This window comes from Bos javanicus, chromosome 25 (genome assembly GCF_032452875.1).
Source record: "Bos javanicus breed banteng chromosome 25, ARS-OSU_banteng_1.0, whole genome shotgun sequence".
Lineage (NCBI taxonomy): Eukaryota > Metazoa > Chordata > Mammalia > Artiodactyla > Bovidae > Bos > Bos javanicus.
The window spans coordinates 25,990,489-26,014,428 of record NC_083892.1 but is presented as its reverse complement, the minus strand read 5'-3'; the positions used below and the strand labels follow the sequence as shown (position 1 = coordinate 26,014,428).

General features: G+C 52.7%; 3 protein-coding genes across 7 annotated transcripts; 2 read left to right on the top strand and 1 right to left on the bottom strand.

Moving 5' to 3' along the window:
• Positions 1 to 463: 463 nt before the first annotated feature.
• IL27 (interleukin 27) lies at positions 464 to 5,877 on the top strand. The gene is made up of 5 exons (XM_061401566.1): positions 464 to 615; positions 2,928 to 3,100; positions 3,185 to 3,283; positions 4,302 to 4,460; positions 5,358 to 5,877. The coding sequence occupies exons 1-5, from the start codon at positions 585 to 587 to the stop codon at positions 5,607 to 5,609; spliced, it is 714 nt and encodes a 237-aa protein (XP_061257550.1). The 5' UTR covers positions 464 to 584; the 3' UTR covers positions 5,610 to 5,877.
• APOBR (apolipoprotein B receptor) lies at positions 5,742 to 12,424 on the bottom strand. 2 transcript variants are annotated; one of them, XM_061401541.1, is made up of 4 exons: positions 12,069 to 12,424; positions 7,106 to 9,781; positions 6,753 to 7,015; positions 5,742 to 6,658 (listed from the first exon to the last, which is right to left on the bottom strand). In XM_061401541.1, the coding sequence occupies exons 1-4, from the start codon at positions 12,303 to 12,305 to the stop codon at positions 6,589 to 6,591; spliced, it is 3,246 nt and encodes a 1,081-aa protein (XP_061257525.1). In that variant the 5' UTR covers positions 12,306 to 12,424; the 3' UTR covers positions 5,742 to 6,588. The 2 variants fall into 2 exon arrangements, with proteins under 2 accessions (XP_061257525.1, XP_061257524.1); XM_061401540.1 differs by lacking the exon at positions 12,069 to 12,424 and adding an exon at positions 10,122 to 10,474.
• Positions 12,118 to 23,237, top strand: CLN3 (CLN3 lysosomal/endosomal transmembrane protein, battenin). 4 transcript variants are annotated; one of them, XM_061401546.1, is made up of 15 exons: positions 12,118 to 12,200; positions 12,359 to 12,437; positions 14,031 to 14,127; positions 15,303 to 15,374; positions 15,767 to 15,846; positions 15,961 to 16,046; positions 16,913 to 16,985; positions 17,075 to 17,218; positions 17,536 to 17,648; positions 18,942 to 18,988; positions 19,068 to 19,136; positions 19,249 to 19,304; positions 19,442 to 19,535; positions 22,610 to 22,750; positions 22,858 to 23,237. In XM_061401546.1, exons 1-15 carry the CDS (start codon positions 12,155 to 12,157, stop codon positions 22,975 to 22,977), a joined length of 1,317 nt encoding a protein of 438 aa, XP_061257530.1. In that variant the 5' UTR covers positions 12,118 to 12,154; the 3' UTR covers positions 22,978 to 23,237. The 4 variants fall into 4 exon arrangements, with proteins under 4 accessions (XP_061257530.1, XP_061257533.1, XP_061257532.1 ...); XM_061401549.1 differs by lacking the exon at positions 12,118 to 12,200 and adding an exon at positions 13,364 to 13,479 and having other exon boundaries at positions 12,358 to 12,437; XM_061401548.1 differs by lacking the exon at positions 12,118 to 12,200 and adding an exon at positions 13,367 to 13,479.
• Positions 23,238 to 23,940: the final 703 nt, after the last annotated feature.

Here is a 23,940-nt window from a genome sequence, read left to right as displayed (position 1 = left end):
GACTGAACCCTTGACTCTGCCCAGACTGAGACCCTACCGCCTCACACAAAGCCCCATCCCAGTCACCCACTGAACCCTGACCTCCCTGGCACTCCCTCCCTCAGCCATCTGGTAAACCAGCAGAGCATAAGGATGACTCAAAACCCCAAGTCCCCTCTAATGGGCAATCCCCTTACCTGGCCATCCATCTTTGGGAGGACAATGGACTGTGATGGTACTGGGATGATGGTGACAAAGAAGAGAAACAGGAGGGGGGCTGGAGTCTCTGGGACCTACCAGCAAGCAGAGTGGGGCGGCTCGCCCGAGTGGGGAAGTAAGGGCATGGCTGGACTGTAGAGTGCAGCAGGGAGTCAGGAGCTGAGATTGACCGAAACCCCAGCTTCCCGCCACCCCCACTGCACCTCCCACCCTCTCTGGGAAGGGAAATTACATTTCCCCATTTTAGCAAGGGGTGGTGATGAGGGAAGACTCGGTGAACACAAAGCCGAAAGTAGAAGCAGGACGGAAAGTGAAACTGGACGCAGCCCCCAGTATAAGACTCCCCCTGCCCGGGAGATGGCTGTCCAAGGAGGCTGGGCCCCGCCATGGGCCAGACGGCAGGCAACCTTGGCTGGCGTGAGTTTGAGGCCAGGGGTGGGGGCAGAGGGGTGGGGGCTTGGCTGAGACTGGGCAGAGGATGGGTGAACTTGACCACTGTGGATGGGGGCCAAAGGCTGAGGGGCCGCTATGTGGCCAAGACTAAGGAAAGAGGCTGAGCAACTAACACACACACACACACAAACACACACACACACACACACACGGATATAGGACACAGCTGGCTGAAGGATGGGAATGAAAGAGGCATAACTTGGGGAGAGGGGCTGAGGCAGAGGTTAGGGCTGGGCAGAGGGTGGGGCAGGTTGGCTAGCATGAATGAGGGGATAGGAGTAGAAGGAGGAAATTTGGTGAGAGCTGGGCTGAGGATGGGAAGACCTGACTGGCATGAATGGGGAAAACTGGGCAGGCAGTTTGACCAGGATCAGGGCCAGGCAGATAAACTAAGCATTTATTTAGGATGAATGAGCCCCTGCTCAGTCAGCTTGGCTGAGAACTGGGGCTGGCTAGAGGAAGGACAGAAGGAGGAGGGGACTGGGGCCAAGGAGTCAGCAGCCTTACTGGGTCAAGGATGTGGAGTTCGAAGCTTGGAAGGAGGTTCAAGCTACCGCGGGTGATTGAAGGACTCAGAGGTGGAACCAGAGCTATAAGCAGAGGAGCCGATGGGAGGCTCAGGATAGGGACCAAGGGCTGGAAGATGGGGACAGAACACTTAAAGACCAGGTCCAAACCCCCAGGATTGGCTGCAGAGGGGAAGGAGAAGCCAAGGGAAGGGTCTGGGGGCTCCAGAGTCCAAGCAAAAAACAGGGGGTCAGCAGGAAATGGCACAGCTCAGTTCTGGGTGGGCAATATATGGAACTAGAAAGGACCTCACTCTGTCTTAAGTCTCCAGGGTGTCAGAGTGGCCCCCAAGCCACGGAACCTGAATGCTGGAGATTAGAGACAAGACCCACCATCTTTGGAAGTCCATGGGGGTAATGGAAGCGCCCAGAAGTTCCCCTTACTCTTTATTGAGAGGACATTTCAAGGAGCAGAGCTCAGGGTTTGGAGATAGAGAACAGATAGGAAAGAGGCAGGGAAAGAAGAGGGAGTCAAGAATAGACTTTGACTTAGTAAGCTGTTTTGGTTTGGGTTTCGAGTAGAGTTGTGCAACTGCCTAGGGATTGCTAGATTTCCTTTCCCTGAAGAAGAAACTGCCCTCTTCCCAGAGCTCCAGCCCCACTGCCCCTCTTCCTTCTTTCCAGGAAATGCAGGGCGGGAGGCACTTTGAGAGATCAGCCCATCTGATCCTCCATTTTACAGATGGGAGCCCAAGGCACAGAGATCAGAGGTGGCTTGCTCAAGGGAAGAACCCAACTGAGAAACAGGGCTGCTGCCTCCCATTCCAGGCCCTCCTCCCTCTCCTGGGAGCCCTGATTCTCCCACACTGCAGAGTGATCTACCTGCCTTGGGGCAGGCTGGACCCATCTGTCCTTCTGACTCCCTGGGATAGAGCCTTCAGCATCACCAGCCCTCCCCTGGGGTTCTGGTTCAGGCCATCCAAGCTGCCTGGCTAAGCCCAGGGAATCATTGGCAGAATAGACTGTGCCCGCTGTGGTGGAGGTGGTGGCTTTCCTCTGAGGTCCCTGGAGGAAGCACTCAGGCTCTGCATTTGGGCCAATCTGGATGCCAGTTCTGGTCCACTCACCCTCTGGCAGGTCACCCTTCCTGAGCCTCACTTTTCCCATCTGCAAAATAGGGAGAATAATAGCACCCAGACTACCTCGCACCCTTGTGCGGTTTGTGCACTGAGGAAGACACCTGGCCAAGGGAGTTAGTGGCGATCAAGATGCAGCCCGAGATTTGCTTCAAAAGTGGGCACTCTGCGCCGGGCTGTGTATACCTGGGGAAGGGGCATTTTCCTTTCATTGTACAGAGACGCATACGTGCGTGCATGTGTGCCAAGTCACTTCAGTTGTGTCCGACTCTGTGAGACTCCATGGGCTGCAGCCCATCAGGCTCCTCTGTCCGTGGGATTCTGCAGGCAAAAATACCGGAGCGGGTTGCCATGCCCTCCTCCAGGGGATCTTCCCGACCCAGGGAATGAATGCGAGTCTCTTCTGTCTCCTGCATTGGCAGGCGGTTCTTTACCACTCGAGCCACCTGGGAAGCCCACAAGAGATGCCATATGGTGTCTCAATAGCTCATTAGTGGTTTTGAGGGGTCAGTGGGATGACACAGCGGGTGCCTGTAGCACAGGCTCAGAAAAGGCACGGTCCCTTCCTTCCTTCGCCCAAGTTCTCCTCCAGCTCGCCCCTCATCTTGTCCACTCCCCTCCCCCATCTCTTCAGGGCTCAGCCTTTTGCTGCTCTTCTTGCTTCTGGCTCGAGCTGGTGTCTGGGGATTCCCGAGGCCCCCAGGGAGGCCCCCCCTGAGCCTGCAGGAGTTGCAGAGGGAGTTCAAGGTCAGCCTGCATCTCGCCAGGAAGCTGCTCTCCGAGGTTCGGGTCCAGGCTCATCACTTTGTGAGTTTCCCTAACGCGGCTGGCTCTGGGGATGGGAAGATCCCCAACCCCCTTGGGCCCCCACTTAAAAACCTTGTCCCGTAGGCTGAATCTCACCTGCCAGGAGTGAACCTCGACCTCTTGCCTCTGGCAGAGCAGCTCCCCAACGTTTCCACGACCTTCCAGGCCTGGCGTGGCCTCTCTGTGAGTAGGGGACTGGCAGGGTGGGGCAGGCAAACTGGCAGTAAGGCTGGTCTGGGTCCATGGAGATAAAGTCCACTGAATTGAAGATGGATTTGGGGATAAATTGAAGCAGAGCGTCTGGATGAGGCTGGATAGGTCATTGAGTATAAAGATGAGGCTGGACTAAAGAAATGGCATTAGGAAGAATGTAAGAATGAAGCCGAGCAAGGACAGAGGCCGGGATGGGAATAGAACGGGATTGGGGATAGAGATTAGTAGGGAGGAGGCATGCAGTTGGTATGAGGAGTGAGAATGGTGAGAGGTTAGGAATGGGAAGAGGTTGGAGATGGGTGAAAATGAAGTGGGGGACAGAGGAGGAGTGAGGACTGCTGGTGAAGCTGGGACTGGAATGGGGGTGGGTAGAGCTGGAGATGGGATGGAGACACGGTGACAGGGAGGCTGGACACATGGAAGAGGGATGGCACTGGGATAAGAAGGGGAATACAGATGGGAAGGAAGGTGGAGACAGAATAAAAACAGGTGAGGAGCTGGAGCTGGGATGGGATGGTAGAGAGGGAACAGAATGGGGCTGTGGGTAGAGAGTGACAGGAGGGTGGAGATGCGGTTACGGGTTAGAAGTGAGTTTGGGCTTAAGACTGAAAATGAGGTTGGCAAAGGAGATAGGATAGAGATCAGAGACCGTGGAGATAGGAATGGTGATGAGCACAAGAAAGAAGTATGGATGGAGATGGGGTTAAGGATGAGAATAGATATGGAGGGACTTCCCTGGTGGTCCAGTGGTTACGACTCCATGCTTCCACTGCAGGGGGTGTAGGTTCACTCCCTGATTGGGGAACTAAGATCCCGCGTGTGTGATGTGGCCAAAAACAAAAAAAGCTCTATCAAGAATAGATTTGGTCATGGAGTGGATGGAGACTGGAGTTGTGTTGGGGATGGGACCCAGAGAGAGATGAGGTGGGTTGCAAGTGGATCCTTGGCCTGCAGGCCTTTCCTGATGCCTTCCCTTCCCCTGCCACAGGACCCAGAACGACTCTGCTTCCTCTCCCTGACACTTCGTCCCTTCCATACCCTGTTGGGAGGGCTGGGGAAACAGGAGTTCTGGACCAGTTCAGAGAGGATGCAACTGCAGGCCACGAGGTTGGATCTCCGAGATTTGCAGCAGCATCTCCGCTTCCAGGTAGAGTGTCCATCCACCCTCCTCCACCTCCAGAGACCAACACACGAAACTAAGGCTCACTGGCTCTTTTTTTTTTTTTTGTAGTTTTTTATTTTTCATTGGCTCCCTTTTAAAACACTCCCCCTGCCCAGACATAGGGTGTCTGGAAGGAGATTGTGTGTGTGTGTGTGTGTGAGTGTGTATGTGTAGGTGCACGAGGCCCTGGCTCTGCCCCCTGAATCTCTTCTCTTGGGGTCTTGGTCTTAAATGAGAGACGCCAGGACAGCACCTAGCATCAGCAGGTCCTGCAGCCAATTAGGTTTCCTTCTCTCTCATCCTCTGACATCACCAGATTTTCTTGAACATTTCAAAGGGAAATAGGAATTTTATCCTTAATAAAAGGAGAATAGAAAAGGAAGACAGCATAAAAACTAACCAGATCACCTTTATGCCCATTTCTGATCCTAAGATGACTCTTGAGAGAGGAGCTTCTGGTTCCCTGGTGGCCTAGTGAGACTCCTACTAAGCCTCTTAGGACTCCAGACTTTCACTCCTGGGGACCAGGTTCAATCCCTGGTTGGAGAACATCCTTAAACCCTGGACCACAACCAAAAAAAGAAAAAAGAGAGAGAGAGGAACTTCCAGAACCCCCAGTCCCCAGGGCAATCCTGGGTAACAGCCTGCTCTGTGAGCACCATCTTGCCTTGTGACTTCCAATTTTTTTTTGAACCAAAAAATGAATCAGGCAGTTCACATGAAACGATGACATCATGGAAGATGTGAAGTAGGGGTTATCCAGGGAAATCTTAACTTTGTGGTCTCTGATGTCACTCTATACCATGGGGCACAGAAAGAGATAAGGTTTCACTTGGGGTCCCAGGCTGGCCATTCTCTGACCCCCTGGGCCTCTCCTTGCAGGTGCTGGCTGCAGGATTCAACCTTCCTGAAGAGCATGAGAATGAGGAGGAAAAAGGACTGCTTCCAGGGGCTCTGGGTGCCCCCTTGCAGATATCTGCCCAGGTATCCTGGTCCCGGTTCCTCTACACTTACCGGTTGCTACACTCCTTGGAACTTGTCTTATCTCGGACCGTGCGGGACTTGCTGCTGCTCTCCCGGGCCGGGAACTCAGTCCAGGCCTTGGGGTTCCCCACACCCAGCTCCCAGCCCTGATGGAGTGACCTCTTGGCTGAACCCATTAGGACTTGAGGACTGGAGTCTGGGCCATCAGACAGCCTCCAGCTCATTTGCCTTAGACAAGGCACAACCCCATCCCACACCCTACCCAATAACTTAAGGCCCCTCTGGTCCTTGTCAGATATTTATTTCTTAGATATTTATTTATTGTTTAGAAAAATGAAGGTTTATTTATTGTAATGGGGGCCTGCTAGTCATCCTCAGACTAGGCCACCATGCTGTCTAATAAAGCACTCCCACCCTCTCTCTGCCTTGGTTTCTTTCCAGAGAAGGGGTGCCTGACACCCTGAGGGGCCCTGGCGCAGAGGCTGCAGCTTTTGGCCACCCTGGACTCCTCTCTGCTCCTTCATTTTGAGGGTTTCTGGCCCACCTTCTCCCACTCTGGTTTGTTCAGCTGGTGGTTGCCATAGTAACCAGCAGAGTTCCTGGACTCAGCTCCCATTCTGGAAGTTCCAGGCAACCAGAATGCTTCCCTTTGATTGCAAATGGAGCAATGACCCTTTCCTCCAAGCTGGCTTCAACCTCAGAGGTTTGCGTTCCTCCTCCACAGCGCCGAGGGCCTGGTCAGGGACGGGGTTGGGAAGAGCAAAGAGTGGGTGCCGTCCAAGAGGGAAGGCTGTAGGGAGAACTGTCTCTGTTTTCACTCGGTCTTCTGAGCAGCTGAGATAGATTTAGGAGGCAGGCAAGGCAGGCCCTCAGAGAGAGGCAACCCCAGCAGGGCAGGGGTCCATCAGCCACACTGAAGAGGCAGACTCCTTAAGTTCACAGTTCTCGCCGGCATCTGGTTCTGTCTGCTCCACAGTGACACACACAGCAACTCAGGCCCAGGGGGGAGGTTGGGGGTGTGTGAAAAGGATGTGTCCAAAGTGACAGAGGGAGTCAGGCTGAGCAGGGTTCAATCCAGCCGTCCCAGAAGCCTTGCTCGGCGCCTGGCTCCCGGGGCCTTGAATCCCAGTCACTGGGGCTTTGGCTGGCCCAGCCGGGCTCGCAGTTCCTGCATCATGCCTGGGTGTGCCAGGCCAAACCTGCAAATGGAAGACAGGCCATGGGGAGCTGGCCTCCAGGTGCTGTCAGCCTCTTCCCCAGGCTGGCCGGGTCACCCCACCACCCTGTGCTCACCCCTGTCCCAAGGGACTTCTCCTGGCTGGCAGTGGAGTCCCTTCAGGCCTGGGGGACCTTGGCTCCGGTGGCTGCTCTGGCTGGATTCTCTGCTCTGGGGCTGATGGCTCCTCCTCAGGTGGAGGGCTGGGAGGCCCCTCGGGTGGCTCAGGGACCGGGGTCCGGCGGAAAGAGGGCCGGGAGCGGCGCTGCGAGGAGCTGCGGGACAGGAATACTCGGCTCCTCGAGACAGAGACGTCCAGGCGGGACCCGGGGAGCAGGGCCTATAGGGAAGAGGGCACAGGGTACCACGGGGCCAGCTACAGCTTTGGGATTTTGCTCCGTCCGCCCTGGACCCTACCCGGAGCACTCACCTCACCCCACTTGCCGTGAGCATCCTGTCCAGCACTCCCGTCAGCCTCCCTTTGTGGTCCAGGCCCAGCCTCCGCAGGGTCCTCATCGGTCGACTGGCCCTCCTGGCCTTGGACACCCTCCAAGCCTTGGACACCCTCCAGGCCTCCTGGATCAGTCTCTGCGGCCTCTGCCTTTTGGCCTCCAGTCACCCCGGCATCCTCCACGTCAAGGGGCCTTTGTGTTTTTCCCTCCTCGGGGTGCTGGTTCCCATGCTGCGCCTCACCACTCTGCCCCTGCTCCCTCACTCGCCATCCCCCAGTCTCTCCTTCCCACAGTGCCTGCCCTTCCGGGAGGTCCTCTGCCCTCAGCTCCTGCGAGCCCGAGGGAAAGTCATCCACCCCACAGATTCCTTCTGCCCCTGCTGATTCCCCCAGCCCCACCGGCTCTCCCTCTGGCTCACCCTCCAGGGTAACCTCAAGGGCCTCTGCTTGGCTACCTCGGCCAGGCACCTCCTCCTCAGCTGAGCCCTCCAGGCCAAACTCCTGCCCCCTTCTCTTCTCTCCCTCTGCAGCCTCCACCAGCTCTTCACCTCTGTGAGCTTCCTCTCTCCCTTCCAAATCCCAGCCTCTCCCAAAGGCATCCCCAGCCTCTCTTTCAGGCCCTTCCCCAGGCCCAAGGGCCCCTCCTTCCAAAGCTGCCTTATCCTCCACCATCTCGACAGCCAAAGAATTTGCCTCCAGTCCCTCGATGCCCTGGAGGCTCACAGCCTCTGCCTCCAGCCTCCAGCCTCTCCTGGAGGCTCTGTCCTCCCCGCAGGGCCCAGGGGCCTCTACCTCTTCCTCCTGGGTTTCTCTGGTGTCCGACTCTCCCAGGAACTGGCTGGTCCCTGCCTCTGCCCCGAGCCTTGTGCCCCGCTCCTGGTTCTCTGCTCCCGGGGCCTCCCCCTCCTCTGCTCCATGCCAGGCCTCCTTTGCTTCCATCCACTCCCCACCTGCCTCTGGGATCGCTGGCCGTGCCAACTCTTGGCCTCCTCCAGCCTCCACCACGGATGCCTGGCCTCTTGTAGCCTCCTCCTCCCCCTCTTCAGCATCTCCTTTTTCCTCCTGGGCATCATCTCTCTCCACATCCTTTCTTCTGTTTTCCCAGGCTTTGGCCACAGAGCTGTTAGGCTTCACGTGCCCCACGTGCCTGGGATACTCCTGCAGGCTCCTCCCTGTCTCCTCTCTGCTTGGGGCTAGAATGCTCCGGAGCTCTTCTTTACCCACCGGCCCTTCTTCAAGTTGCTCTGCTGTGGTCTGTGGGCCTCCCATCAGCTCAGGTTCTTGGCCTTCAGTGACCTTGTGCTCAAGGCCACCCCACTCCCCCTCCAGTGCTTCATTCCCTGTCTGAGTCTCTTCCTCCCCGCTCTCCCCATTGAACTGCTCGGGCCTGGCCTCTGGGGTTGCCTCCAAGTCAGCATCCCCTTTAGCCTCATTGGCTACTTTGTCCTGGGGCAGCTCAGCCTCTGTGGCCGAGCAACTCTCCTTCTTCTGCTCCTCAGCCTCCTCTGTTTGTACTACCTCCTTGAGACTGGCTTGACCAGCCTTGACCTCTGAGTCTTGCCTCCCCATGGCCTCTTCCTCAGCCCGATCTGCCTGGTCCTCAAAGCCCTCCCTTACCTCCCCCACTGACCTCGGACCTTCCTCAGCCTCCCTCCCTGCTGCCTGGCCTTTGGCTTCTTCTTCCACTCTCCCGGTTCCTAGGACCTGGGTCTGTTCAGGGAACAGGCTTGCTTCGGTCTCTCTGTTCTCATCCACCTCCTCCTCCTGGTCTCTCTTGGAGGTCTCCTCTAGGGCCCAGACTCTCCCAGTACCCTCTGGGATCCTTTCTCCTGGTACTGCCCCATATTCTGTCTCCTCGACTCCTGGGAGGTCAGCCTCCTCCCTGCCCAAGGCTTCCCCATCCTCAAATTCTGCCCCTGGTTCCTGCGTCCCCTGTGCCCTTGTGCTTTGGCCACACCTGACCACTGGCACCCCTTCTTCCCTCCCAGCCCCTTTGGCCCCAGGGCCCTGGATCTCCTCTGCGGCTGCCTCACTGACCACCTGCTCTGACTCCTTGCCATCCCCTGCCACCTTGTGCCCGTCAGCACCGGCCTTCCCCTCAGGCTTCTTGTGCCAGGTCCGCTCTGACTCCACCCCTCCCGCCACTGACTCTGCTGCCCTGACCTCTTCCTCCTCCCGTTCCCGTGTTCCCAGTGTCTCCTCTCTCTTCACTTCCTGCTCATCATGCTCCTGGCTCTCCAGAGCTTGGCTCCTCCTATCTTGACCAGCCTCAGACCCTGCCTCAGACTTCTTTCTGGCCTCCACAGGCATACCTGAATCCTGGCATCTGATGGCTTTGGCTGCCTCCCAGTCCTCAGTGTCCTGCCTCTCAGCTTGAGACTCACAAGAGCTGCCTTCTCCCCCACCCCGGGTCTGTTCTGTAGCTGAGCTTTCCTCCCAGCATCTTCCAGTCTCTCCAGGCTGTCTCAGCCCTCCATCCTCCTTGCTTTGACTGCCTCCAAGACCCTCCAGGGCCTCCTGGGCTTCCTCTTCCACCTTCCCCAGGGGCCTTCCTGCAGCCACCTCCCTCAGTTCCTCAGCTGCACATGCCTCCTTCCTCTCTACAGTGGGGACTTCATCTCCTATAAGGTAGGAAACAAAGGTGCTGAGAGACTCCTAGGAAAAAAGAGGGAGGGAGACAAAAGGCATTAAGGGGAGGCCCAGCCCTTTCCCTGGGGGTCCTGGACCAGAGGAACTCAGGATAAGAAAGAGGGGTTCTAGGATCTGGGGGAAAGAGGAGGACAGGATCTGCAGAAGGAGTAGGAAAGGGCCTAGATGAGAGGTCTGTGCATGTGTTTGCGGGGATTGGGGGATTGAAATCCGGAGAATATTGGGCTAACAGGCTGCGTGATCCTGGGGAAGGAATCTGGGTCTGAGGAGAGACTCAAAGGGAGAAAGGAAGGTGAGGCCCTAGAGAGCAGGGTGAAAGTCTCCAGCATCTCTATGCCCCTCTCACCAGTGCCCCCCTCAAGGCCTGATGCAGCCCAGGGAGATGTAGCCGGAGGAAATCCATCCTGTCTGTCTCTGTCTGTGTGTCCAGAAAATGGATAATGACTGTCCCCACCCACCGAACCAGTCTTCCCCAGTACCCAAGACACTTCCTCTTCCCCTGTCTCTTCCTGACGTATCCCCACCCCAAGCCCTGCCCACAGATGCTTCCAGCGCAGGTTGGGAAATAGGTATCTATCACATAAGGGATGTGGATGTGCATTTGGAGCTAGAGAGCAAGGGAAGAAGACCAAAAGGGAAAAGTGGGAGGAGACCTCAGAATTGGGGTCTACTGAGGCATTAAGGGGCAACTGCAGCTCAAGTGACTCAGGTCTTGTATTTACACCTCGGCCATTTCCGTCTCCCCTCAAAGCCACAGCCTCTCTGTGAGAGGAAGCTGGGGTTTGTGGTTCCTGTTTTGCCTGGGGACAAGTAGGAGTGAGCAGGGGGCTGGTAAGAGCTCTGGTTTCTCATTTCAGGGTCATTAATGCTTCCCCAAGAGGAAGAAAGAGCTGGATTGGTGGCTCCAGCACCCATTAGCTCATCTGTAGTCATTCTTGCAAAACGAAACTTGGCTACACTTTGTATTGTGGTTATTCACGTCTACCTCCCACCTTCGAGTTCCTTGAAGGAGGAGGCCATGTATGACATGCTGCTGAATTTCTAGAGCCAGTATGGGTAGTAGGATCCTGTTTTTCACTGGTTGAGTGATCTGGGAAGCATACCAAAGGGGGTACATTTCAAACAGCAAGTCTGAGGGCCTGGTGGGAGGAAGAGCTGGGAGAGGTGGGCACTGACTGTTGGAAGCTCACAAGAGAGATTAGCAGGGGAAGGACGTGATGAAGAAAATGCAGGATGCTACTTTACCACCTAGAGGAAGGTAAGAGAATAAATGCTCCTTATTTGGGACTACGTGAAATGACTTTAATCTACACCTCTTCCTCTATCCCCTCCTGGAGCCTCACTTTCCAAATTTTCAATGAGAGGAACTAGATGAAATCGCAGACTCATAATCTCCGGCCTTAGAATCATTTGGTCTAAGCACCCTTAATGCAGGCAGGAATCTGCAGCCAGCTCAGCCAGCAACCCTGCCCATGGTGCTCTATTCTTAATGCCGAGTTTCTAAAGTCACCTTTAGGTCTGATGTTGTATGATCATCAGTAGCTTTCCTTTTTTGTTTTCTCATCTGTAAAACCAGGATTGACCTACCTTGGTTCTAACATAAATTAAGAAAAGAGTTCTCTTAACTCTTGGATACTGCCAAGAGATAAGTCATGAAATCTTTTTAGGTGGGTGCTATCTTTACTTACAGTTTCTAAAGCAATCTAAAGGCAACAGATAGGAATAAGAATGATGTGATGCGGCTGCCTTTGTTGTCAGCCAGAAACAGTCTGGGGTAGCTGTGTGGCCATATTTGTTTCTGGCAGTTGCAGGCCGTGATAGAAGCTGAAGCCGTTGGTAGCCATGACTAGTGCTGGCACAACGTTCAAGGCCTTGGGCGCTGCTGCCTAACATCATGGCTCTTCTTGCTTATCCTATACACACGTTTTAAACCGGTGGTTCCAGGGTTCTCCCAGCCTCTATCTCTCCTACGCGCCGAAGTTGGGAAGGTCTAAAACGAAGTCAGAGAGAAGACCCGGAAGTGGTGAGGACCTTGAAGCACGTGATGAGGGACCCACCGGTGCTGTCACGTGACTGTCTGTTTAAGGGTGCGGGTGCGAAATGTTCAGCTGCTCTTAAAGGTACAGGCTGCAGGGCCCCCTGCTTTAGAGGGGACGGGGGCAGAGTCCGACAGCGGGGCGTGGTAGGGCGTGCGAGGGCGGGAGATGGAGCCCCGGGTTAGGGTCGTGGCTCGCCGGACGTGAGTGCAGCTGACTCGGAGCTGGGACGGCAATGGGGCGTTGATCCCTCTTACCTGTCTCAGATCCTCATCCGTCCCATTGGAGCCAACTTTGAACTCTCGCTGACTTCGGACTCCCGGGGGGACCAGAACTTGATGCCATGGGAGGCTGTGCGGGCTCACCGCGGCGCCTTTCGGATTCCGAGGGTGAGTATAGCCGCCGACCCTCACGGGATTGACTTCCTCTGTCCTCGCGACGTACCTGACAGGCTCGGGCGCTGGTCGGCCCCGGGAGAATATCCATGGGACCATCGTGCACCTGAGACTGGGGTGGGGGTCATGCCCTCTTTTTCTCCCCCTTTCAGGGGAGGAGACAGACCTGGCACCTCGGCCTCCACTGCGAGACGGTCAGGGCGCCCATTGGAAGAACGCGGTGGGCTTCTGGTGAGTGGCCTGAATAAGTAAAAAGCGTGTGGGAAGAGGGAAGCAACAAGAGGAAAGAGGAAAGAAAGAGTTGGGTTTCAGAAAAGGGAGCTGAATTCACAAAATATTTTTGTTGTTTTAGTCGCTAAGTCGAGATTCTTTTGCAGCCCAGTGAATTGTAACCTGCCAGGCAGGCTCCTTTGCCAGCAGAATTTCCAGCAAGAATGCTGGAGTGATATGCCATTTGCTTTTCCAGGGGATCTTTCCCACCCAGGGATGGAACCCATCATTTCCTGCCTTGGCAGGCAGATTCTTTACCACTGAGCCACCAGGGAAGTTTGTTTTTTTTTTTTTTTTGCCCCGAGGTCCACTGTAAATTTTCCACATTTCACTCATTCACTTTCAGTCAGTTCCGCATATCACCTGGAGGGTTATTTTCTTCTTGTTTTTACTGCAATCAACTCAGCCTTTAAATTTGTAAATGCTTGTATTTTTAAAAAGAAAATGGTAAGTCATTACCCTGAATGGAAAAACCAGTATTTTCTTAATGCATTTTTTAATAAATGCATCACTAACTTTAAAAAGTTTTCTGTCTACCTCCTGAAATCATTCAAACACTGAGCCTTGGGAAATAATTTTAGCACTAACTTAAACATCAGGGGGGCTTCCCCAGTGGCTCAGCAGTACAGAATCCACCTGCCAAGCAGGAGAACCAGGTTCGATCCCTGGGTCGGGAAGATCCCCTAGAGAAGGAAATGGCAACCCACCCCAGTATCCTTACCTGGAAAATCCCATGGATAGAGGAGCCTAGCTGGCTACAGTCCATGGCATCACAAAGAGTCGGACATGACTTGGTGATGTTTACAACAACAGCAGCAAGCATCAAGGACTTGGATAGCAGATTGGGTTGGAAGTGAGGCTTCTCTCTCTGAGCCTCAGTTTCTCAGCAGTAAAATGGGAGGAGCAGCAGTACCACTTCGTAGGCTTGTGAAAAGGACACATGAAATTCTATTGCTGTGCCCTGTTCCCTGCCCATCACTGACAGCAGCTGTGGGAGATGAGAGTAAGTGAACAAGATCCTTCATAGATCATAAAGGGTATTATCTTCTTTTGATCTCTACATCACTCTGTGAGATAGTCAGCAGGAAAATTTGTACCCCCATTTTACATATGACTCGACTGAGGCCACTCAAGTAGGAAGTGGCAGACTTGGGACCTGAACATAGTCCTTTGGGTTTCAAGCCCCCAGGATCTTTCTACTGTACCACTGTTGGAGACAGTGGATCCGTGGATGAGAAATGCCCCAGGAACTGAGTCATGATGGGAGCTTGGAGGAGAGAATCATCAAGGATGACTTCCTTCTCTTCCTGGGAGAGGTCTCAGAGATTAGATGTGAACCTAAATTTGTCATCCCGAGGCCTATATTTTGGACCCTCCCACTACATGGGGATGTGGTCAGAAGACAGAGGAAAAATAAGGCATGGGAAAGTGAGAGGTTTGGTGCTGGGATGGTGGATAGATTGTAGTCCTAAATAGAGGTTGTGATCTATTGTCTTTTGTCAATTGTATCTCAATAAAACTGGGGGTGGGGGGACTCTGTCCTGCTCACTCCAGGCTCTTGGGCCTCTGCAACAACTTCTCTTACGTGGTGATGCTCAGCGCTGCCCACGACATCCTTAGTCACCAAAGAACACCTGGGAATCAGAGCCATGTAAGTGACCCTCTCTACCACCACCACCAGTCGCTGTGGGAAGAGGAGGGACTCACCTCGGGCAGAGACCCACTTGAAACACTCATGGAATGGGGTGGGTAAGGGGTGGGGCAAGATGGCTAAAGTTTCCAGACCTCAGAGCAGTAAGGGCCTTTAAGAATCAACTGGTATGGGCTTCCCTGGTGGCTCTGTGGTAAAGAATCTGCCTGCCAATGCAGGAGACAAGGGTTCAATCCCTGATCTGAGAAGATGCCACATGCCGCAGAGCAAATAAGCCCATGAGCCACAGCTATTGAGCCTGTGCTCTGGAGCCCAGGAGCCGCAACTGTGGAGCCTGTGGGCTGCCACTCCTGAATCCTGAGTGCCCTAGAGCCCCTGCTCTGCAACCAGAGGGGCCACCACAGTGAGAAGCCTGCCCACTGCAACTAGAGAGTAGCCCCCACTTGCCACAACTAGAGAAAAGACTGCACAACAATAAAGACCCAGCACAGCCAAAAGTAAATAAAATTTAAAGCTTTTTTTTTAGAAAATAATCAATTGGTGCTTGCAAAACCAATTGCAAACTCAAATTTTGGCTAGGTGGGACTATGGTCTAAAGTATGGTTTTTTAACCCCAGCATTATTGTTGACATTTTGGGCTGGATAATTCTTTGTTGGGTGACTTTCCTATGCATCATACGATGTTTAAAAGCATCTCTGGCCTCTACCCACTGGACTCTAATAGAATGTCCCTCACCCTCCAGTTGATGACAACCAAGAATGTCTCCAGACATGGCCAAATGTTCCCTGGAGGGTATAATCACCTTTGGTTGAGAACTTCTTGTTTATCATGAGCTGGAAGAGGCAGGCCTAGGAGGAGCAGCTACCACCTTGCAGGTCCAACAGGGAATTTGGTCCAAGACCACATTTTTCTGGAAACCTAGGTTTTTAAAATTAAAGTTCCTGAGTGTGTTACCCAAATAAGTCCGTTTACAGGGCCCGCTTTGGCATGTCAACCATTAATTTGAGACTCCCGTGGAAACCCCCTCCCCATTGTGCCCATCAAGTGAGATCTCAAGAGGCCAGGGCTAAACCAAGGACATCCTTCAAGTCAGAGCAAAGCTGGGAATGGAACCAGGTCTTGTTTGTCTGCCCTCCTGCCTCCCTGGGTGAAAAACTTTCTTCTCTCCCATCAGGTGGACCCAGACCCAACGCCCACCTCCCACAATAGCTCATCTCGATTTGACTGCAATCCTGTCTCCACAGCAGTGAGTACCCATCTGGTCCTCCCCTTCCCCTTCTTCTGGGTCCATAGATCCCACCCACTCAGAACCCAGCACCCATGATTCTAATCATTAAGGCTGCCATCTACTGAGCACTTCGTGTGTGCAGCAAGAATTAGCTTATTGAATCCATATAACAGTACTGTGAGTTAGGCTCTATAATTATCTCCATTTTCTAAATAAACTGAAACTCAGAGAATGTGAATACTGAACACATAGCTCAGGAGCAGCAGAGCTGGGACTGGGATCCAGACCTGTGTGATGTCCGAACCTGTGTGTGTAGCCCATCTAATCGGATTTCTGTCTTTCCCTGGCCACTGGGTTGGGAGGCTTGTCCCTGGGAAGGTCTGGGGTCTCATTCGATTCTCTGATCCCAGGCGGTGCTTCTGGCCGACATCCTTCCCACCCTCGTCATCAAATTGCTGGCTCCTCTTGGCCTTCATCTGCTGCCCTACAGGTCTGGGTGTGGGCGGTGGGAGGCAAGGCAGGTGGGGTCTGTGAGTGGGGAGGTGAGGAGGGCTGGGGAGCTGGGAATGGTAGCTGACCATCCACATCTCCCACCTCCCTTCAGCCCCCGGGTGCTCACCAGTGGGATCTGTGCCGCAGGAAGCTTCCTCCTGGTTGCCTTTTCTCATTCGGTGACGATCAGCCTGTGTGGTGAGTGGGAGGTTTTATGTCAAGTGGGGGGTTCAAAGGATCTACAACAGACAGGGTAGTCTCCCCAACTTCCCAGAGGAGAAAGATCATGTTTTGTAACCCTCAGACACCTGCTAAGACTGTCACGGTAGGAGACGGGAGATGAGGTCAATCTGGAGAGATAGGTAGGAGAGATGGGAGAAAATGGACAGAATAGATGGAGATCGAGATGAGCAGTCACCAAGAGTTTGTGATGGAGGTGGAGGAGGCATCAAGGACAGGGAATTCTTGGGAATTCCCTGGCCGTCCAGTGGTAGGACTCAGCGCTTTCATTGCTGTGGCCCAGGTTGGAAAACTGGTTAGGGAACTAAGATCCTGCAAGCTGCGCACCCAGCCAAAACAAACAAAAAGAATGAGTTCTTACTCTTGATTTGATAGCTGGGTGGGTGGAGGGTGCCATTCCCTATAAGGGGACGTACGAGCAAGGGGCTTGGTTCTACTTCACATCTGGAGCCCAGCCTGTCCAGGGGAGCTGTTTTTATTTATTTGATTTTTGGCTGCGTTGGGTCTTCCTTGCAGCATGAGGGCTTTCTCTAGTTTGTGGCATGTGAGGTCTCTAGTTGTGGCTCAGTGTTCTCTTGTTGCGGAGCATGAAGTTGGTTGCCTGGCATCATGTGGGATCTTAGTTCCCCAACCAGGGATTGAACCCACATGCCCTACACTGGGAGGCGGATTCTTAACCACTGGATCAGCAGGAGAGTCCCAGGAGATCTCTTTTACAGCCCCTCTGTGCAGATGTAGAGGAGGCTGTGGCCACGCCTGCTTAGGGGATCGGGGCTGTCGGGGAAAGGCTGAGAGTGGCCACTGCCATGCTTGTCTTCCCCCAGGTGTGGTCTTGGCTAGCATCTCTTCAGGTCTGGGGGAAGTCACCTTCCTCTCGCTCACTGCCTTCTACCCCAGGTAAGCAGGCAGAGCAGGGAGTGAGGGGAGGGTGGGGATCCCGCCGCTGGCTGTGGTCCTGCCTAGTACTACTGTGCTCTCCTTCTCAGGGCCGTGATCTCCTGCTGGTCCTCAGGTACTGGGGGAGCAGGGCTGCTAGGGGCGCTGTCTTACCTGGGCCTCACCCAGGCTGGCCTCTCTCCCCAGCACACCCTGCTGTCCATGCTGGGCATCCCCGCCCTGCTGCTGGCCAGGTAAGCAGCCGGGATTCAAGGATCGAGAACTTGACCATGATCCCGATCTTCAGATCCCTACAGCCAAGTGGGAGGATGTGGCTTCTCTGACAGGCCTGGGTTTGGATTCTGGAGCCTGCTCCTTGTTAGCTGTGTTACATGGGACAAGTTGCTTTATGTCTCTGACCCTCAGTTTTCCCATAGGTAGACTCTGTTCATTTTGTGTGTTTGAGGTGTCTTGGAGGAGAGGAGGAACGATAGGGGCTATCCTGGGAGGGAGCGGCCTTTCCAGCCCAACAGAGGCTCTTCAATCTTCTCTTCATTCTGTCCATTTCTAGCTATTTCTTGTTGCTCACGTCTCCTGGGCCACAGGATCCCGGAGGGGAAGCGGATTCAGACACATCAGCTCGGCAGCCCCTGATCAACAACGAGGCCTCAGAGTCGAAGCCAGGTAGGAGACTCAGGAGCCCCTCAGAGCGGTGTCACTTTCTCTCTCTGGGTTTCAGTCTTTTCCTTTCTACTGTGGGAAGTTTGGAGGGGACGTGGATGGGCATGTCGGTTATGATGAGAGCCAGTCACATTCATCGAAGAAGGAAATGGCACCCCACTCCAGTACTCTTGCCTGGAAACTCCCATGGATGGAGGAGCCTGGTAGGCTGCAGTCCACGGGGTCGCTAAGGGTTGGACACAACTGAGCGACTTCACTTTCACTTTTCACTTTCGTGCGTTGGAGAAGGAAATGGCAACCCACTCCAGTGTTCTTGCCTGGAGAATCCCAGGGACGGGGGAGCCTGGTGGGCTGCTGTCTATGGGGTCGAACAGAGTCGGACACGACTGAAGTGACTTAGCAGCAGCAGCAGCAATCACATTCATCTTTTCATGAAACACTCGTCTTTGGGACTTCCTTGGCAATCCAGTGGTTCAGACTCTGTGCTTCCAATGCAAGGGGCGTGGGTTCAGTCCCTGGTCAGGGAACTAAGTTTCGATATGCCGTGCAATATGGACAAAAAAAAAAAAATTTATCAAATACTACGTGTTGTGTCATTTGTAAACAAATAACCGGATCAGAAACTCATTTTCACATGTTGTTGATTAGTATTAGAAGAGCATGACAGAGTGATGTGCTTGGAAATGACATGGTGCAAAGGAGAGGGGTTCTACTTAGAGAAAGTGCTCATCGAAGGCCTTTTTGAGGACATCTCATTGGGCTGAAATATGAAAGACAAGGAGTCAGTTCTGTGTACATTGGGGTGAATAGGTTCCAGGCAGAGGGACCAGCAAGTGTTAAGGCCCTGTGGTGGGAATGAGCTTGGATGTTCAAAGAAACAGAAAGAGGGGCCCAGTGTGGCTGGGAGCAGGGCCCTGTATACCACCATCAAGCTGTAAGCTATAGGGACCTCCCTGATGGTCCAATGGTTAAGACTCTGCCTTCCAATGCAAGGGGCACACAGGTTCAATCCCTGGTCAGGGAATTAAGATACCACATGCTGAATCGTGTGGCAAGAAAAAAAAAAAGGCTAAACAGGAGTCATGAAAAAGTCTTTTATCTGGTTACTTTTTTTTTTTAATCATGGTAATATCCATACCATGAAGTCTAGCAGTTTAACCATATTGAATTGTACAGTCCAGTGGTCTGTATGCATTCACATTGTAGTATTGGCTGGTTGATTCCTGCACACCAGCACCCCTTTTTCTGAGTCCAGGTGCTGACCTCACCTGCCCTTCTCTCCCTACTGCCCTGCAGGCTCCGGCTCACCCCTCTCCCTTCAGGAAAGGTGGACCGTGTTTAAGGTACAGACGATGGCTGTGGCGTGTCCCCCGCGGCCAGCGTTCATCACCCGCCTCCCGCTCATGTCTCCTGACTTTCCAGGGCCTGTTGCACTACATCGTCCCCTTGGTGCTGGTTTACTTTGCTGAGTATTTCATCAACCAGGGACTTGTAAGTGAGGGCTGCCAGGAGGGGTGTGGGAGCAATGATGGGGTGGGGAACAACAATGTGGGTGGGGACCCACATGGCCTTGTCCATCTCCCCTGTCTGCTCTTTGCTGCAGTTTGAACTCCTCTTCTTCCGGAACACGTTCCTGACTCATGCTGAGCAGTACCGCTGGTGAGAAGTGTTGGGGTGTGTGGCAAGACTGGCAGGGGGCTGGGGGCACCCCTTGATGATAAGGACTGGGGTTGGGAGGGGCTGCCCTGCCGAGGAGGCACCAGAGGGGCTTCCTCCTTCTCTGTGCCCCATCGAAGGTACCAGATGCTGTACCAGGCTGGTGTCTTTGCCTCCCGCTCCTCCCTCCGCTGCTGTCGCATCCGCCACACATGGGTCCTGGCCTTACTGCAGGTACTGAGCCCCTGGCCCTCACTTTCCTCTTCCCTTGGCTCCCAGCTTCCCCAGGTTCCATCATTTCCCTCCCTCAGCAGGGGTTATTGATCGCATCCCATCATGTTTTAATCATGGGGAATGGAGGCCAGCAGGGGTCTGTGTAAGTTGCATGGCCTCAGGTGCCCAGCAAACCCTGGTGCAGATCCCAGCTTCTATACTAGGTAGCTGTGTGATTTAGGGCAGGTCTCTGAACTAATCTTGAACCTCAGTTTCCTCATCTGTAAACTGGGCATGGTTGTAAGAAATGGAAATGTGAAGCATGAAAGAGCTTGTGTATCATGTCTTAATCAGTTAGATGACTATTTACCCAAGCCTCATGCAAAGAGACAGACTTTCAAAGAATGTTTCTGACAATCAGAAAACATCCTGTTCTTTTATCCTGGGTGGTTAATTACATAGAACCAGTGACTTTGTGAGTAAAGTAGGTTATTTATCTCAAGACTGGTGAGCAAATTCATGGCAAAGGTCATGTAAGTGATTAAGCTTTAAATGAGCAAGAACACCTTTCCGTACAAAAATTTTAATGAAAGGAATTTTACGTAACCAGCAATCATGTTTCATTGTCATGCGATTAAAGCCACCGAAGGTAACTAATAAACCTTCAACTTTTTTTTTTAGAAGAAAACATGATTTTAAACATTCATGTATCTTTTTATTTGTTTCTAAATGTCAGAGTTCTTGGTCAAACAAAAGTAAGTCCTTATTGTGTGCTCAGCCACTCAGTCATGTCCAACTGTTTGCGATCCCGTGGACAGTACCCTGCCAGTTTGCTCTGTCCAGGGGATTTTTTTCCAGGCAAGAGTACTGGAGCAAGTTGCCATTTCCTTCTCCAGGGGATCTTCCAAAACCCAGTGATTAAATCCACATCTCCTGCTTGGCAGACAGATTCTTTACCACTGAGCCATCAGGGAAGCCCAAAGCAAGTGGTTGGCAACCTCCAAATTATTTTAATATCCCTCTGGACCATGCTCTTAGGAACAGAAAGAAAGAAAGAAAGTAAACTTGATCAGTCTTCAACTGAGAGACCCCATGGACTGTAGCCTGCCAGACTCTTGCGTCCATGGAATTTTTCAGGCAAGGATACTGGAGTGGGTTGCCGTTTCCTTCTCCAGGAGATCTTCCCTACCTAGGGATTGAACCTGGGTCTCCGCAGGCAGACTCTTTACTGTCTGAGCCACCAGGGAAGCCCAGAAGGGCATATAGAAAGGTGACCTTTAAAATAAATCTCACAAAGGTCCATCTAGTCAAAGTTACGGTTTTTCCAGTAGTCATTTATGGATGTGAGAGTTGGACTATAAAGAAAGCTGAGCACTAAAGAATTGATGCTTTTGAACTGTGGTGTTGGAAAAGACTCTTGAGAGTCCCTTGGACTGCAAGGAGATCCAACCAGTCCATCCTAAAGGAAATCAGTCCTGAATATTCATTGGAAGGACTGATGCTGAAGCTGAAACCCCAATCCTTTGGCCACCTGATGCGAATAACTGATTCACTGGAAAAGACCCTGATGCTGTGAAAGATTGAAGATTGAAGGCTGGAGGAGAAGGGGAAGACAGAGGATGAGATGGTTGGATGGCATCACTGATGTGATGGACATTGAGTAGGTCCGGGAGTTGGTGATGGACAGGGAAGCCTGGTGTGTTGCAGTCCATGGGGTCTCAGAGTTGGACACGACTGAGCGGCTGAACTTAAAGGAAAGTCCTTTGCCCTTTTTTAATAATTTTAACTCACTTCTATGATAACAAGGTACAGCATTAGAATAGATATACTTTAATGTTAAGTCAACTGCATGCAAATATCCTCTCAGTTTCTTCCTTATTTATTTAAACCACTGCCAGCCCAGGGCTTTGTACTTGCCAAGTTCCAAATTGTATCAGCTGTTAACTCAGGATTCTTCATTAGATGCCACTGAAATGGGTCACGTATGATTTTCGCTATAATTTTAAGCAAGGCCACTTCATAGAATTAGCGGCGTATAATCGTTTGATTCCATTACAGAAAGCATCTGGCCCTAATGAGCCAGGTGAATGTGTCTATAGTATTTCTAGGGTGACCTTGGTATTACTAGGGTGTGTTCTTTTAGATGCAGATCTGAGCCCACCTCAGGCTTCCTGAATTAGAACCTCTGAGGGCAAGGCCTGTGTAGGTAACAAGACCCACAGGCGATCTGTATGTATTGGCTTGGCCAAAAAGTTCGTTCGGGTTTCCCCACGCCATACCCAATACATTAAGCATGTGAACCCCTGAGGTGGCCTACAGACTGGGGAGGCAAACTTATGTCCCACTTGGGTCAGTAGAATGCCTTGAAGGACTAGGGCATGGAGGAAGGGACCTACACCCTTGGGTGGGGTCAACAAGCCTTCCTAGAAGGCAAGGGAACATCTAAGCCCTGGTTTCTCAATCTCAGCTTTATTGGCATTTTGGGCCTGGATGGTTCTTTGTTGTTAGGCTGCCCTGGGAGCCATAGGATGTTGAGCAGCGCCCCTGGCCTCTGCCTACTCCATGCCCGTAGCACCCTCCCTCCCCAGGTGTAACAACCAGGAACATCTCTAGGTGTTGCCGCATGTCCCGTAGGCGGCAGAGTCACACCCAGTTGAGAACCTCTGGTCTCACTTAGCATCTGGTTGGTAAAATCAGGGGGAGGGGAGACCCCTCCACTCAGGGAGCGTTTGGGAGGAGGAATGAGATCATGGGAGTGAGAGTGGCCTTCATCCAAGCTGAGCCGTGAACAGTGGTGACTAGGAGAGCCCAAGTAGGGGACCGCAGGCTAGCATCCCAGACGATGGGAGTGACACGGGCACAGGGAGGAGGGGAGGAGACCCCCAGGGTCCAGGCTGCTGGGAAGCGGTAGGGAGAAGGCCTCCCCCAGATCCCAGGGTCCGGTAGGCCAGCTGGGTGTTGGAATTTGGTCCCCGCCTATCAGCCCTCACCTTCATCAGCATTGTCCCAGAACCGGGACCACTGGACAAATGGCACCTCCCTTCTCGCCTTCCTTTGGTCCCCGGTTCTTCCCTCCCCTCTCCCTGCACCCACAGTGCCTCAACCTGGCATTCCTACTGGTGGACGTGTGGCTGAGCTACCTGCCGAGCATCTACCTCGTCTTCCTGATCATTATGTTTGAGGGGCTCCTGGGGGGTGCAGCCTACGTGAACACCTTTCACAACATTGCCCTGGAGGTCAGCACCAGCCGGGCGAGGGCTGTGGGTGGGCGGCCTCTCTGGGAAGAGTCCCAAGCAGGGGTGTTGAGGACTGAAGCCTCACCTTTGCTCCCCACCCTCCCCAGACCAGTGATGAGCACCGGGAATTTGCCATGGCAACCGCCTGTATCTCCGACACCTTGGGGATCTCGCTCTCAGGGCTCCTGGCCCTGCCTCTGCATGACTTCCTCTGCCAACTCTCCTGACATTCTGACTCCTTGGGACACAGGACACGCTGACCTGGGACTCTACTGATAGGTGGGCAGGTTGGACTGACCCCATGCCCACCCAGATCCCATCTATGAGGTCTATCTCCAGCCTTCTCTACATGGCTGGGGTGTATAGAAGTGCTGAGGCCCCATTCCCCTTGGATGGAGGGGCAGCAATTTTCCTACCACTACCAAGCTGGTTTCGGGGAATTTCTTGCCATTAGACCCTAGGAATAAATGCCTATTTTATCAATTGACTCTTGTGCCATTTTTCTCTCTGAAAACATTTCCTGGGACTTCCCTGGTAGTCCAGTGGTTAAGACTTCACCTTCCACTGCAAGGGTTGGGGGTTCGATCCCCGGTCGGGGAGGTAAGATCCCACAAGCCTCTGGGGCAAATAACTAAAACATAAAACAGAAGCAATATTGTAATTCAATAAAGACTTTAAAAAACAAAAACATTTTCTTCTGTTCATAAAAATAGTCTAAGTTCACTATGGAATATATACAGGAGAGTGTAAAGGAAGCACTTCAGCAAATTGTCTAGTCTTTGAGGCTTTATTTGTTAATTCCTTTATTCATTTACTCATTCATTCACTGTGTGGGACAATCTATATGCCTTTTTTTCTGCCAACATGTAAGTTTCCAAACCTACAGAGGCAGAAAGAACTTGCACAATGAGTACTATTGTATGCCCCACCTGGCTTCTACAATGAATGTTTTGTTCTGTTTGCTTTTTCATGTAGCCAACCTTCCACGCACATCTAACCTTTCCTTAGTTCAACTTATTTTTGTGATGTATTTCAAAGAGGGTGACTACAAAACACCTCCCTCTAAATGCTTCAACATGCAGTTTTACCTAGAGTCCAGTCTTGTTTACAGTCCTTTTTCAAGGTATTATTTATATACAGTAAAATGCACAAATCTGTTAACATATTTTCAAAGTAACTGAGGTTGACTT